The 15,311-nt window shown below is 41.3% G+C and overlaps 1 protein-coding gene across 6 annotated transcripts in view; it reads left to right on the top strand.

Moving 5' to 3' along the window:
* The window catches only part of Pcid2 (PCI domain containing 2), a 28,345-nt gene that overhangs the window by 1,273 nt on the left and 11,761 nt on the right, over positions 1-15,311 (top strand). For 2 of the 6 annotated variants that reach the window (XM_074042943.1, XM_074042946.1), the window contains exons 2-6: positions 7,895-7,984; positions 9,834-9,907; positions 10,861-10,926; positions 11,977-12,018; positions 13,561-13,615. In XM_074042943.1, the coding sequence (XP_073899044.1) occupies positions 7,895-7,984; positions 9,834-9,907; positions 10,861-10,926; positions 11,977-12,018; positions 13,561-13,615 (327 nt within the window). Of the gene's footprint in view, positions 1-7,894; positions 7,985-9,833; positions 9,908-10,860; positions 10,927-11,976; positions 12,049-13,560; positions 13,616-15,311 lie in introns of those variants that run through there. The other 4 variants (XM_074042944.1, XM_074042947.1, XM_074042948.1 and 1 more) reach the window with 4 other exon arrangements.

The following is a 15,311-nucleotide window of genomic DNA, read 5'->3' on the forward strand; positions in this document are numbered from 1 at the left end:
AGTTACATGACTTCATCTTTTTTAACCCTTTTTTTGTTTGTTTGTTTGGTTGGTTTTTGCTCTAAAACTTGAGCTCCATGAGGCTTTCTTTCTTACCTTTGCATTTGGGCTCAGAGAACACATTGACTGTATGAGTGGAGGGAAGCTGACAGGCTGGGGAACCCCAGCCAAAGGGTAGCAGGAAGGTGGGGTAGTTTGCCCGTGCACAGACCTGCGGTGGTGAGCAGGGGTTATTCGCCTTCCCTCTGTTTCATCAAAGCACTGTCCCTGGCCATATGTTCTCAGAGGAGGGCTCTGAGAGTCCCTTTAGCCATGTCACTCAGTGGAAGTAGTTTGAGGTGATAATGAGGATAAGGACTTAATTTTGTTAGTGCTTGTTGAGTGCATTCTAGTTAGCAGGCACCGTCGTGAGCACTTTATAGGTACTCGGGGTTGTGCTATGAGGTGGGTGCCTCACAAGCCCCACTTTGCATAATGAGTAAGTGGTTGGCCCAAGTCCCCTAGCCTCTGTTTCTGGCTCCAGAGCCCACTTTTTTTTGTGTGTGTGCATTTTTGTTAGCATATATTAGTTGTACCGGGGGCAGGAGGGGGATGGTTCATTATGGCATTTCCATATATACTTACAGGGCACCTTGGTTAGATTCACCCCCACCGTCATTTTCCTTTATACCCCGCCACACACTTAAAATAATTTCAACAATCCCAGATGACATGGCTTCTTGGAGAGTTGTGCTTGAATCTCAGTGACTTTGTTGGCCAAGTGACCACTCCCATTTCAGGACCTCAACAGCAGCCTTGGCAGCAGCTGCATGTGGCTGGGTGGTATGTCTTTCATCTCCCTGTTTTCTGTGATAATTTCCTCACAGCTGTTGGGAAGAGGATTGAGTTTCACCTTTCTTGGAGGCCAGTGAGTTAGCCTGCTTAGTGCGGGGACCTGGTGTCTGGATCTCAGTGATCCCTGTGTTCCTAGTACCTGCAGCCATCAGCAGTATGCTTGCTCCAGTTCTGTGACTCTTAGCTGCCTATAGGTTTCCTCTGGAGAGAGACTCTGAAGAGAAAAAAAATCACACAGGCATTACGTTACAAATTTTATTTTATTTTTGAAATTGCATATGCAGCCTTTTGCTTTTTCACTTAATTTTTATAAATATAACTTAAAATGTATTTAGTTTTCTGATTACCAGTGTTTATAATGACACAGGCCTCCTGTGCCAAACTGAGGTATACAATGTCACTTTTCCCAGCCCTGCCCCACCCTCGCCTTTGCGATCAGCTTATGTGGTGTGGGGCCCTGTGTGGTTTTCCTTGCCTTCGAGACACATGTTTACTGTTCTTTTTTCTCCCAAGCCAAGTTGCAGTTTTCCTATAGTTAATCTTTTCCCCACTTAACGGTAAGCACATTGTGGAATTGTCCTGCACTGTTACAAGTAGCTCTGTTTCGTTCCTTTTAACTTCTGGCAAGTGTCCCCTTGTATGGATGTGGCATATCCATATTTGCACAGCCATTTCCATTTCCTATTGTATTTAGATTGAGTAAGAAGCCTTCATGTATGTGATTTTTAAACTGATTTTTTTAGCTATATAATTGAATTTTTTTTCCTTTTATTATTCATACGTGCATACAAGGCTTGGTTCATTTGTCCCCCCTGCCCCCACCCCCTCCCTTACCACCCACTCCGTCCCCTCCCTCTCCCCCCCCAATACCCAGCAGAAACTATTTTGCCCTTATTTCTAATTTTGTTGTAGAGCGAGTATAAGCAATAATAGGAAGGAACAAGGGTTTTTGCTGGTTGAGATAAGGATAACTATACAGGGCATTGACTCATTGATTTCCTGTGCGTGGGTGTTACCTTCTAGGTTAATTCTTTTTGATCTAACCTTTTCTCTAGTACCTGTTCCCCTTTTCCTATTGGCCTCTGTTGCATTTAAGGTATCTGCTTTAGTTTCTCTGCGTTAAGGGCAACAAATGCTAGCTAGTTTTTTTAGGTGTCTTACCTATCCTCACCCCTCCCTTGTGTGCTCTCGCTTTTATCATGTGCTCAAAGTCCAATCCCCTTGTTTTGTTTGCCCTTGATCTAATGTCCACATATGAGGGAGAACATACGATTTTTGGTCTTTTGAGCCAGGCTAACCTCACTCAGAATGATGTTCTCCAATTCCATCCATTTACCAGCGAATGATAACATTTCGTTCTTCTTCATGGCTGCATAGAATTCCATTGTGTATAGATACCACATTTTCTTAATCCATTCGTCTGTGCTGGGGCATCTTGGCTGTTTCCCTAACTTGGCTATTGTGAATAGTGCCGCAATAAACATGGGTGTGCAGGTGCCTCTGGAGTAACAGTCTTTTGAGTATATCCCCAAGAGTGGTATTGCTGGATCAAATGGTAGATCGATGTCCAGCTTTTAAGTAGCCTCCAAATTTTTTTCCAGAGTGGTTGTACTAGTTTACATTCCCACCAACAGTGTAAGAGGGTTCCTTTTTCCCCACATCCTCGCCAACACCTGTTGGTGGTGGTGTTGCTGATGATGGCTATTCTAACAGGGGTGAGGTGGAATCTTAGTGTGGTTTTAATTTGCATTTCCTTTATTGCTAGAGATGGTGAGCATTTTTTCATGTGTTTTCTGGCCATTTGAATTTCTTCTTTTGAGAAAGTTCTGTTTAGTTCACATGCCCATTTCTTTATTGGTTCATTAGTTTTGGGAGAATTTAGTTTTTTAAGTTCCCTGTATATTCTAGTTATCAGTCCTTTGTCTGATGTATAGTTAGCAAATATTTTCTCCCACTCTGTGGGTGTTCTCTTCAGTTTAGAGACCATTTCTTTTGATGAACAGAAGCTTTTTAGTTTTATGAGGTCCCATTTATCTATGCTATCTCTTAGTTGCTGTGCTGCTGGGGTTTCATTGAGAAAGTTCTTACCTATACCTACTAACTCCAGAGTATTTCCTACTCTTTCTTGTATCAACTTAAGAGTTTGGGGTCTGATATTAAGATCCTTGATCCATTTTGAGTTAATCTTGGTATAGGGTGATATACATGGATCTAGTTTCAGTTTTTTGCAGACTGCTAACCAGTTTTCCCAGCAGTTTTTGTTGAAGAGGCTGCTATTTCTCCATCGTATATTTTTAGCTCCTTTGTCAAAGATAAGTTGGTTTTAGTTGTGTGGCTTCATATCTGGGTCCTCTATTCTGTTCCACTGGTCTTCATGTCTGTTTTTGTGCCAGTACCATGCTGTTTTTATTGTTATTGCTTTGTAATATAGTTTGAAGTCAGGTATTGTGATACCTCCTGCATTGTTCTTTTGACTGAGTATTGCCTTGGCTATTCGTGGCCTCTTGTATTTCCATATAAATTTAACAGTAGATTTTTCAATCTCTTTAATGAATGTCATTGGAATTTTGATGGGAATTGCATTAAACATGTAGATTACTTTGGGGAGTATCGACATTTTTACTATGTTGATTCTACCAATCCATGAGCATGGGAGATCTCTCCACTTTCTATAGTCTTCCTCAATCTCTTTCTTCAGAAGTGTATAGTTTTCCTTGTAGAGGTCTTTCACATCTTTTGTTAGGTTTACACCTAGGTATTTGATTTTGTTTGAGGCTATTGTAAATGGAATTGTTTTCATACATTCTTTTTCCGTTTGCTCATTGTTAGTGTATAGAAATGCTAATGATTTTTCTATGTTGATTTTATATCCTGCTACCTTGCTATAGCTATTGATGATGTCTAGAAGCTTCTGAGTAGAGTTTTTTGGGTCTTTAAGGTATAGGATCATGTCGTCTGCAAATAGGGATATTTTGACAGTTTCTTTACCTATTTGTATTCCTTTTATTCCTTCTTCTTGCCTAATTGCCCTGGCTAGGAATTCCAGTACTATGTTGAATAGGAGTGGAGATAGTGGGCATCCTTGTCCGGTTCCTGATTTTAGAGGGAATGGTTTTAATTTTTCTCCATTAAGTATAATGCTGGCTGTAGGTTTGTCATATATAGCTTTTATAATGTTGAGGAACTTTCCTTCTATTCCTAGTTTTCTTAGAGCTTTTATCATGAAATGATGTTGGATCTTATCAAAGGCTTTTTCTGCATCTATTGAGATGATCAAGTGGTTTTTGTCTTTGCTTCTGCTAATGTGGTTTATTACGTTTATTGATTTTCGTATGTTGAACCACCCCTGCGTCCCTGGGATGAAGCCTACTTGGTCGTGGTGAATAATCTTTTTGATGTGTTGCTGAATTCGGTTTGCCATTATTTTGTTGAGGATTTTTGCATCAATGTTCATTAAGGAGATTGGCCTATAGTTCTCCTTTTTGGAGGTGTCTTTGCCTGGTTTTGGGATAAGTGTAATACTGGCTTCATAAAATGTGTTTGGCAGTTTTCCTTCCCTTTCTATTTCGTGGAACAGTTTAAGGAGGGTTGGTATCAGTTCTTCTTTAAAGGTCTGATAGAATTCAGCAGAGAATCCATCAGGTCCTGGACTTTTCTTTTTGGGGAGACTCTTGATTGCTGCTTCAATTTCATTTTGTGTTATAGATCTATTCAGGTGATTAATCTCCTCTTGGTTCAGTTTTGGATGATCATATGTATCTAGAAATCTGTCCATTTCTTTTAGATTTTCAAATTTATTTGAATATAGGTTCTCAAAGTAGTCTCTGATGATTTCCTGGACTTCCATGGTGTTTGTTGTTATCTCCCCTTTTGCATTCCTAATTCTACTAATTTGGGTTTTTTCTCTCCTCATTTTAGTCAGGTTTGCCAGGGGTCTATCGATCTTGTTTATTTTTTCAAAGAACCAACTTTTTGTTTCATTAATTCTTTGTATGGTTTTTTTGGTTTCTATTTCGTTGATTTCAGCTCTTATTTTTATTATTTCTCTCCTATTTGTTTTGGGATTTGCTTGTTCTTGTTTTTCTAGGAGTTTGAGATGTATCATTAGGTCATTGATTTGGGATCTTTCAATCTTTTTAATATATGCACTCATGGCTAAGAGTGCCTTAGCTGTGTCCCGTAGGTTCTGATAGGTTGTGTTTTCATTTTCATTGACTTCCAGGAACTTTTTAATTTCCTCTTTTATTGCATCAATGATCCATTCTTCATTAAGTAATGAGTTACTTAGTTTCCAGCTGTTTGCATGTTTTTTGTCTTTACTTTTGTTGTTGAGTTCTACTTTTACTGCATTGTGGTCAGATAGTATGCATGGTATTATTTATATTTTCTTGTATTTGCTGAGGCTTGCTTTGTGGCCTAGGATATGATCTATTTTGGAGAAGGTTCCATGGGCTGCTGAGAAGAATGTATATTGTGTAGAGGTTGGATGAAATGTTCTGTAGACATCTACTAGGTCCACTTGATCTATTTCATATTTTAGATCTTGGATTTCTTTATTGAGTTTTTGTTTGGATGACCTATCTATTGATGATAATGGAGTGTTAAAGTCTCCCACAACCACTGTGTTGGCGTTTATATATGCTTTTAGGTCTTTCAGGGTATGTTTGATGAAATTGGGTGCGTTGACATTGGGTGCATACAGATTGATGATTATTATTTCCCTTTGGTCTATTTCCCCTTTTATTAGTATGGAATGTCCTTCTTTATCTCGTTTGATCAATGTAGGTTTGAAGTCTACTTTGTCAGAGATAAGTATTGCTACTCCTGCTTGTTTTTGGGGGCCATTGGCTTGGTAAATCTTCTTCCAGCCTTTCATCCTAAGCATATGCTTATTTCTGTCGGTGAGATGAGTCTCCTGTAAGCAACAAATTGTTGGATCTTCTTTTTTAATCCATTTTGTCAAACGGTGTCTTTTGATGGGTGAATTAAGTCCATTAACATTAAGCGTTAGTACTGATAGGTATGTGGTGATTCCTGCCATTTAGTTGTCTTAGTTGATTGAAGGTTTGATTGTGTGTACCTAACTTGATGTTACTCTCTACTGTCTTGCTTTTTCTTATCCTGTGGTTTGGTGCTGCCTGCCTTAAGTTGGGTGTCACTTTCTGTGTGCTGGATCCCTTGCAGAATCTTTTGTAATGGTGGCTTTGTGGTCACATATTGTTTTAGTTTCTGCTTATCATGGAAGACTTTTATTGCTCCATCTATTTTGAATGATAGCTTTGCTGGGTAGAGTATCCTGGGGTTGAAGTTATTTTCATTCAGTGCCCGGAAGATCTCACCCCACGCTCTTCTTGCTTTTAATGTTTCTGTTGAGAAGTCTGCTGTGATTTTGATGGGTTTACCTTTGTATGTTACTTGTTTTTTCTCTCTTACTGCCTTCAATATTCTTTCCTTAGTTTCTGAACTTGTTGTTTTAATGATGATATGTCGTGGAGTAGTTCTATTTTGATCTGGTCTGTTTGGTGTCCTGGAGGCCTCTTGCATTTGTATGGGAATATCTTTCTCTAGATTTGGGAAATTTTCCGTTATTATTTTGTTGAATATATTACGCATTCCCTCCACTTGTACCTCTTCTCCTTCTTCGATGCCCATGATTCTCAAGTTTGGTCTTTTGATGGAGTCAGTGAGTTCTTGCATTTTCTTTTCACAGGTCTTGAGTTGTTTAATTAATAGTTCTTCGGTTTTTCCTTTAATTACCATTTCATCTTCAAGTTCTGAGATTCTGTCTTCTGTTTGTTCTGTTCTGCTGGATTGGCCTTCCGTTTTGTTTTGCAGTTCTGTTTCGTTCTTTTTTCTGAGGTTTTCCATATCCTGGCAGTTTTCTTCTTTATTGTTGTCTATTTTTGTCCTGAGTTCATTTATCCATTTATTCATTGTGTTCTTTCTTTCACTTTGGTGTTTATACAGTGCTTCTATGGTTTCCTTTATTTCTTCTTTTGCTTTTTCAAATTCTCTATTTTTATTGTCTTGGAATTTCTTGAGTGTCTCCTGTACATTTTGGTTGACCCTATCCAGTATCATCTCTACAAAATTCTCGTTGAGTACTTATAGTATGTCTTCTTTTAAATTATTCTTGTGGGCTTCATTGGGTCCTTTGGCATAGTTTATCTTCATTTTGTTGGAGTCTGGATCTGAGTTTCTGTTCTCTTCATTCCCCTCTGGTTCCTGTACTAATTTTTTGCTGTGGGGAAACTGGTTTCCCTGTTTTTTCTGTCTTCCCGTCATTGTCCTTGGTGTTGTTACTGTCCCTGTACTGTGTGTAATTAAGTATTTTCTAGCTTGTAATAATAACAATGGTAATATTTAGAATGGAAGAGTGAGCTGAGATGGAAAGCAAGAAGTTAAAGAAAAGGGGAAAACAAATATACAGACAAGAGGGAGAAAGCAGAACAAGGTATCAGACAAGAGAGTTTCAAAGGTATAAACAGGGAGTGTTAGTGTACTAATCGACAGTAAGCTGGTCTGCGTCTTCCCAAGCCGTATGGGCGCCGGCCACTGGCGGCCCTGGGGGCCTCCTCGGTTCTCCGTTTAAGGTGAGGTGGAGATTCTCTGCGCCGGCTGGAGATGTGGAGGGGTCAAAGTTATGCCTTTTCTCGGTGATTATGCCTGCAAAGTGTGTCTCCAGCGTCTCTCCAAGATTTCACTATAGGAGGCTCGCTTTCTGCTTCCTACCTCTAGCTGCCATCTTGGAATCTATAATTGAATTTTTGAGTATATTGTTAGTGTGACCAAGTGAAACTAGAATAATTTACTTTCATTAATCACCAAGTAGTACACCACTGGTTTATTCTGCTTTATCTGTTTTCTTGCCTCTGGAAGATCCCATCTTGAAATGAAATTAGTGTTTACTGGCTCAAGAGTGTTGACTTTCTACATTTCAATTATTCTGATACCTTTTAAGTAGGAGAAAATTGTTTTTAGTGGTGTGTAGTGTGTTGGCTATGTCCTAGTAGAATAGGACATTTTCCTGTCTACCTAAGTTTTCCCTGTCATGTTTCAGGTGTATGAAGCAATTGACACCAGAGATGGCGCATCTTGTGCAGAGTTGGTGTCTTTCAAGCACCCTCATGTTGCAAACCCACGGCTGCAGGTAGGTGGGAGCTATGCACATGGTGTCCAGAGAGAACTGTGGGGCAGCCGGTTCTCTGGAGAAGGTAAAAATTTGAGTAGAAGAAAACTGATATCACCATTTTGGTTTGAAAATTTCAAAGTTCTTTGAGATATATGTAATCTTATTTCATATATTGAGCCCTGTACCTCATATTCTTATATTTAAGTCCTCTGTAACTCGGGCTTAAAGTGAGTGGCATATTAAGGTCATCTGGGGGAAGGCTCTGGAGCTTAGACCCGGTCAAGATCTGTCTGTTCCCCTGAACCTAATAGCCACCATACACCACAGGTGAATCCCATGCAAGTTCCTATTTGAAAATGGGCCAGCAAACCAAGGCCCTGTGCCCTGAGGGGTTGGCAGCGAGATCTGTTAGGACAGTCATGTCCCTGTTGAATGTTTTGGCTGCCTTCCTGCCACAACAAGCACAGGTGCTACAAAGCCTGAAATGTTTATCTGCCCTTTCAGAGAGATTTGCCAACCTCTGCTTGAAAATGCAAGCATCCTTGATTTGGAGTTTAAATGGCATCCATACAGTACTTTATGTAGAAAGTGTTCCTGTTTTGTAAAGTCCTATTTTTGTGCTGACTCCCATAATAGTGGAGTGTGTGACTTACCAAATCCATCAGTCCCGAGTGCTAGCAGGGTATCAGTGCCCCTGGGTGGTTCTGGTGGACAGATGGCATTGAGAGCCACGCCCTGAGTGGGAGTTAGTGCCTCAGACTTGAGAAGAGTCAGGGTGTCTTGACCAGAGCACCCCTCTGTTGGTGCAGCATGCTTGCATTGTGTAGTTCATTTGGGGGACCCCCATCTGCCTATAAAACACCTCATTGACCTCACATCTGATAATTCCTTCACTGGTGGCCACGTCTGAATCAGTCATCTCATAAGGGGCCACGTGGTGATTCTACTGATAGTCCACCTTTATATTTGTAAATACGCATGTATACTTACTATATCAGTGAGAACTCACTGATTCTTTTTTTCTTCTAAATCACTTTGCTATAGTCTATATGTACACAAACACACACAGATTGATTTACTGTGTGAAACTGGGCCATGTGATTATGGAGGCTGAGAGGCCTGTGATCTGCCATCTTCAACAGGAGGCCCAAGAAAGCTAGGCTTATAGTCCAGTCTAGAGTACAGAGGCCTGAGAACCAGGGCCAGTGGTGGAGATCCTAGTGCAAGGGTCAGGGAAGATGAACTGTGTCCCAGCTCATGCAATAGCCTGGAGCTAGGATGTAGGGCCCCGCTCTTCCCCCTTCTGCTTTATTCAGGCCCTCAGCAGGTTAGAGGGCACTCAACCTCTGGAGTGGCTTTCCAGAGCCACTGACTCCAATGCCAATCTCATTTACACACCAGAAGACATTTCCTCTGGGTGCCCCATAGCATCAAGGTGACATGAAGCATCAAACCATCTAAAATTTGACTGTTGGGAAGAAAGGAAAGTTAGAAATTAATGTCAGCCACTAGCCAAGGAAACATGCTCCCTGCAGAAAACTGGGAGTGATTTCTCACATGGTATCATCTCAGCTTGTTGCTTAATAAATGTTCTTGACTAACTGCTGTTTCCACTAAAATGCTGTGGAAGTGCCTAGGATATTTTCTGGTCTGCACCAGGCAAAACCGAATTGAACTCATGGACTTCATACTCCGTTGAAATCCTGATAAATATTGTTGAAATAATGAATCTTTATTAGAAATGCTAAGACTATTAATGTGAACTATGGCATTTTGAAAGAGTTGTCTAAATCTCTTTCTATAGATACAGTGCATTCTTCTGTGCCCATGAGTTTTATTTTTGGCCATTTTTCTCCTTATAAATCAGATGGCCTCTCCAGAAGAGAAATGTCAGCAAGTTTTGGAACCCCCTTATGATGAAATGTTTGCAGCTCATTTAAGGTAACGTTTTGCCAGTGAAGAAAAGCACGGCTGGAAGTTGCTGAGCTCTCTGGGGATTTTTACCTTCTGTCCTCTTTTGCTTGCAGCTGTCAGAGATGACTTTGAAAAGTAAGAGAGCACATTTCTAACCTCATGGCAAAGCCTTTGCAGGTGTTATGTGACTGTTGTGTCACGCTATAAAAAAATCACTTGGTACTCATCACACTTCCTGGGCCGTGGTCTTTTATTACTCGTGTGTTGAGCCTGACTGAGGACTTGCTTTTTTCAGGAAATGTGTCCAGTTTTAACCTCCTCACCTTGTTGGGAAAGAAACTGAGTTAAGCAGAAAATGCTTCCTTTGATTTACATGTGTCTGCCACTTCTGTTTCTCCATTAGGGAGAACTTTGTGTCCTAACGCCATGTGAATTTGTCTGCCCTTCTGCCTGCATGCCTGTAGCATTGTAGAACAGGCCGGGTGTGGGCAAGGTGGGATCTGGAGCAGGGAAACCCTGAAAACCAGCAAGGTCTTTGGAAGTGTTGTGGTGCCACTGCGTTCCTTGTGCTGTAAGACACCCTGTGATTATCTTTCTGTGCGGTGTACAGTGTGGTTCCAGATCTGATGATGAACTGATTCTGACTGCCCAGAAGGAATTCAGTTAGAGCACCCTGGTCAGCCCACTGGCAGAAGGGAAGGGCCATGCAGAATCATCAGTCCATTTACTCAAACCTACTGGAGCTGTCCCCTTGTGAGGCTTGACAGAGTAGTCTCACAGCTTCATGTGGCATTCCCCTTTACACCAAATAGTCATCTGCATTTCCTCCTTCCAATTTTTGTTAGCTGTCAAACAGGAGCTTCAGCTTTCCTTCCAGGACCAGTAGAGAACTAGGGGGTTGTGGCAGAATTGAACTCTGGCTTACATGGCTGGCTTCTAGGTTTTCATTGTATAAATGCTCTTTCTGACACCTATTGCAGGTGCACCTATGCGGTGGGGAACCATGACTTCATAGAAGCTTACAAATGCCAGACGGTGATAGTCCAATATCTTTTGTCACAGAGGTAGCTGTGAAATGGGTAACAGGTACAGTGGGTTATTGGGATTTGAGATTTGAAATCTTGGGCCAGTTGTTCAAACCTACAATTAGAAAGGAACTAAAATATTTTGGAAGGGAAACTCCTTTTAGCTTTTTCTCTTTGGTACCAAAGTTCAGCACAGATCTTAAAGAGTCTCCCAGTTTGAAGAAAAGCACTGGAGAAGAGAGACAATTTGGGATTGGGGCTCAGCTGAGTGATGCAGTGCTTGCCTAGCAAGTGCAAGGCACTAAGTTTGGTCCCTAGCACTGAAAGGGAAAAAAATAGGAGGGCTTTCATTAATTCTGTTGAAGAATAATACCTTCTTGCCTTTAAGTCATTGAGTCCACTTGTGGAAGCTGGTTAAGTCCTCTTGGTGAAATAGCAGAAGTCCACAGTTCAGGCCTACATGGTGCAGAGTGGACTAAGTAAGACACATGGTCTTCACCAGGCCAACTTAGCTTAATTGGATGACATCTTACAGTGAAGGTCCTAACTGATGGATATTCTAAGTATTTGTATTGATCTCCAGATTTAAACTGTCTTGTTTAAATATACCCAGCAAAACTCTAGAATTGGTAAAAATAAGTGTTACACTACAGATTCTGAAGCACTTAAAGATAACTCATGACCATTTGGGCTCAGAGAACCCAAACAAACTTCTAAAAATTTTATAATAAAGTGTTCTAACTCTGAAGAAAGATGTATGAAATAAATATATTTAGTAGACTTAGGCTTACTGATATTTGTAACGTGGGCTTTTTTCTTCAAGAACATATTACTTTTGTGGCATATATATATATGTATTCTTTTTTTTTTTTTTTTTTTGCCATGCTAGGGCCTTGCATTTGTTAGGCAAGTGCCTTACCCACTGCAGCAGACCCCCCAAGCCTAACACACACATAATATCTTTTAAAGGGTGTGCTGAACCCCTTAAAATTTAGAATCTTCCTTATTCTTTTTTTTGCCATCTGTATCATGATTTGAGTGTTGCATATCATACCTTCCTTAACATTGCACATCATTCCTGCGGGCGTTTCAGGCCCACAAAGAAGAAAACTGGTAAGTAGGAGCAGCAACAACTGGAGATTGGTGAGTAGCAGTTTCTTTCACAGAGCCCTTTAAAGTCTGCTTTAGGCAGGTATTGTGTTTTCTCTGTGGACATATAATGTCCTGTGGCATGACAAAATCATACTAGCTGTGTGAACTTGACTGACAGGTCAGCCAGATTCTTGGTGTTATTTTTATACTGAGAATAATTTCTATTTCGACACTTCCTTTCTCCCAAATATTTATTGAGTACTGTTTTTTTCCTTCAGTTGTCAATTTTGAGCTTACTTTGGATAAAAGTGTCAGACCGAGTATAGTTCATTTAGTGTGATACACATAATAACTGGGTTGCTGTAAAAGTCCTTTTTTTTTGTAGAACAGAGGTTTAAACTCAGGGCCTCACACTTGCTAGGTAGGCACTGTACCTACTTGATCCATTCTGACAGCCCTTTTTGTGTTAGGTATTTTTGAATGGGGTTTTTCTGTTTTGGCCTCAAACCGGGATCCTCCTGAGCAGCTAGGGTTACATATGAGAGCCACTGACGCCCGGCTTTTTACAAGGTCTCGCTCTGCAGCTAGGTTGCAGACTCACGATCCTCCGACCTCAACCTGTTAAGTGCTGGGATTACAGGCATGCACCGTTCTGCCTGGCTGTTTAAATGTTTCGACAAACTAATTTTTATTTTGAGGATTTATAATTTATTAACACACTAGGCAAATATGTAATTTTTGATTACACAAACATCCCAGCCCTTTTCCCTTTCTAAGTGGAGACTTAGCTTACACAGGATAGGAAGCCCAGTGTTGCCAGCTAGATATACCCAACACTGTTTTATGACATTGGCTGCATTATACACTCTGGTTCCTACTCAGAAATCTTGTTAAAGCATGTCATTTAAAAAAAAAATTTCGGTGATACTGGGGTTTGAGCTCAGGGCCTTACCCTTGCTAGGCACTCTACCCCATGAGCCATGCCCCAGGACTTTTTGTTTGTTATTTTTCAGATAGGGCGATAGGGGTGTTTTGCCCAGGGCTAGCGTCAGACCATGACCCTCCTATCTATGACCTCCTGCGTAGCTAGGATCATAGGCATGTCCACCATGCCCAGCTTATTGATTGAGATCAGGGTCTCACCAACTTTATGCCTAGGCTGACCTCAAACCATAATCCTCTCAATCTCTGCCTCCCAAGTATTTGGGATTACAGGTGTGAGCCAACACACTTGGCCAAGCCACATCTTTTTTAAATGGAGCTGTTTGTTAGTGATGGGAAGATAGGGAAAGGAGAAGTCCTAGGAGCCTCCAGCTGGACCAGGGCCCATGCCCAAGTAGGGGTGGGATAGTGGTGTGGACCAAACAGGGGCCTCTAGGTTGGTCAGGAAGCCTGGGGCTGAAGCCTGCCAGGATGAAATGTAAGGAAGCAGACAGTAGTCATCAGAGTTGAGGAGGGTGTGGATGCCATTCTGAGTCGCCCTGGGTGCCAGTGTCCTTCTCCCTCTTAGGGTGAGATCTTGGACTTTGTGGCTCTTCAAATGTACTTGCTTTCTGCCCGTAGGGCCTTGCCTGTCATGTATGCAGTAGCACTTGACCTTCGAGTATTTGCCAACAATGTAAGTTCCATTTTCTCTCGCTGCTGTTTAGAACTAAAACTTGGTCACTTTCTGCTGCTTGATTTTATGTCTCTTTTCCCAAAAGTTTTGAGGAATGAGTGGGAGGTGGTGTGCATCTAGTATAGGAAGCAAAAGACCAGGAGGTGGCTTGGCTGACTGTCCCCTCTCACTGATCCAGTAATGAGATTGTTCAGATTCTCACACTGTCAGTGCAGGGCTACCCACACGTTGTTAACCATTTAGGGGGTGGAACAGTAACAGGGAGATGTGGCCTGTTCCCTGTCCTAAGAAATTGTAGTTTAATGTAGATCCGGGGGTTGGCTTCTTTGATGTGAGGGTAAAGGTCCTGTATTTTGTGATGTGACCTCCCTGGGGCTGCATAAGCCAGTTGTGGGACCACAGTTGTTGTCTTTGTAGTCTTAGGCTCCCTTTAAATTGTCTATGATTTCTGGGCCCTGATCAGATGGAATAGATAGATTTCTCCTATTCTTTCTCCAAAAGATAGGTGTGAGTGTCAGAGTCACACTGGGGAGGGAAGGGCAGGGACCCACAAAGTCAAGTGGGAGCATTTCCTGTTTGCCTCCTGTCTGACTGGGACACAGGGTCTGGGAAAACATATATGGATGTGCCTATAGATGGAGACAAAAATACCCCCGATGGAGGCCAGCCCAAGAGACAGCACTATCTGTGATGGTATCTGCCTTTCAGTGCTGTGTTCCACCTGCAAGTCTGTAGGCCCCACCCACCATGGCAGCAAAGGAGTAAGGGGCCTGGACCCCACTCCACTCAGCAGCCAAGAGATCAGGCCTCTTCTTTGCTAGCACGGGTCAGCAGAGGCCTATGGAAACAGGGTACATAAGGTCAGAAGTTCCAATACCCCAAAGGTCTAGGATACAACAAAAAATCAGCAATCATGCCAAGGATGAGGAGAATCTCAACTTTTTTTTGTTTGTTTGTTTTTTGTGGTACTGGGGTTTGAACTCAATGCTTACACCTTCAGCCACCCTGCCAGCCCTTTTTTTGTGATAGGTTTTTTTCGAGATAGGGCCTCTCAAACTGTTTGCTTTGAACTGTATAGGTTGGCTTTGAACTGTGACCCTCCTGATCTCTGCCTCCCAAGTAGCTAGGATTACAGGCATGATCAACTTCTTAAGACTTTAATGAGAATACTTCCAATAGAGATGACAATAGTTGTTGGAATTACCTGATGGGGATTTTGAAGCAGCCCTTATAAAAACACTGAGTGAGCAGTAGTGAACATGCTTGAAGCAAATAAAAATGTCAACAGTCTCAGTAAGATGTAAAGTGGAAACTTCAGGTAAAAAAATGTTACCTGAAGACCCCAGAGAACTTTTGTTTATTTCTGTTATATTCGTTTATATTTGCCATCTTAGAAATTTTAAATGGGAAATTCTTCAAATATTCTTTTAAAAATAATAATAAATCCTTTGCCTGTTAATATCACTGACCTAAATAAAAGCTAACTATATTTACAAGACAAAATTCATTAAGGAGAGTGCCATTACCTCACATCTCAAGCTCTTTTTTGGGGGTGGAGGTTTGAAATCAGTGCTTCACTCTTGCTAGGCAAGCTGTCTACCATGAGCCACTCCACCAACCCTTTTTTGTGTTGGATATTTTTGAAATACAGTGCTGTGAACTATTTTCCCAGACTGGCTTCAAACCTGGATACCCC

This window comes from Castor canadensis, chromosome 10 (assembly GCF_047511655.1).
Source record: "Castor canadensis chromosome 10, mCasCan1.hap1v2, whole genome shotgun sequence".
Taxonomy (NCBI): Eukaryota; Metazoa; Chordata; class Mammalia; order Rodentia; family Castoridae; genus Castor; species Castor canadensis.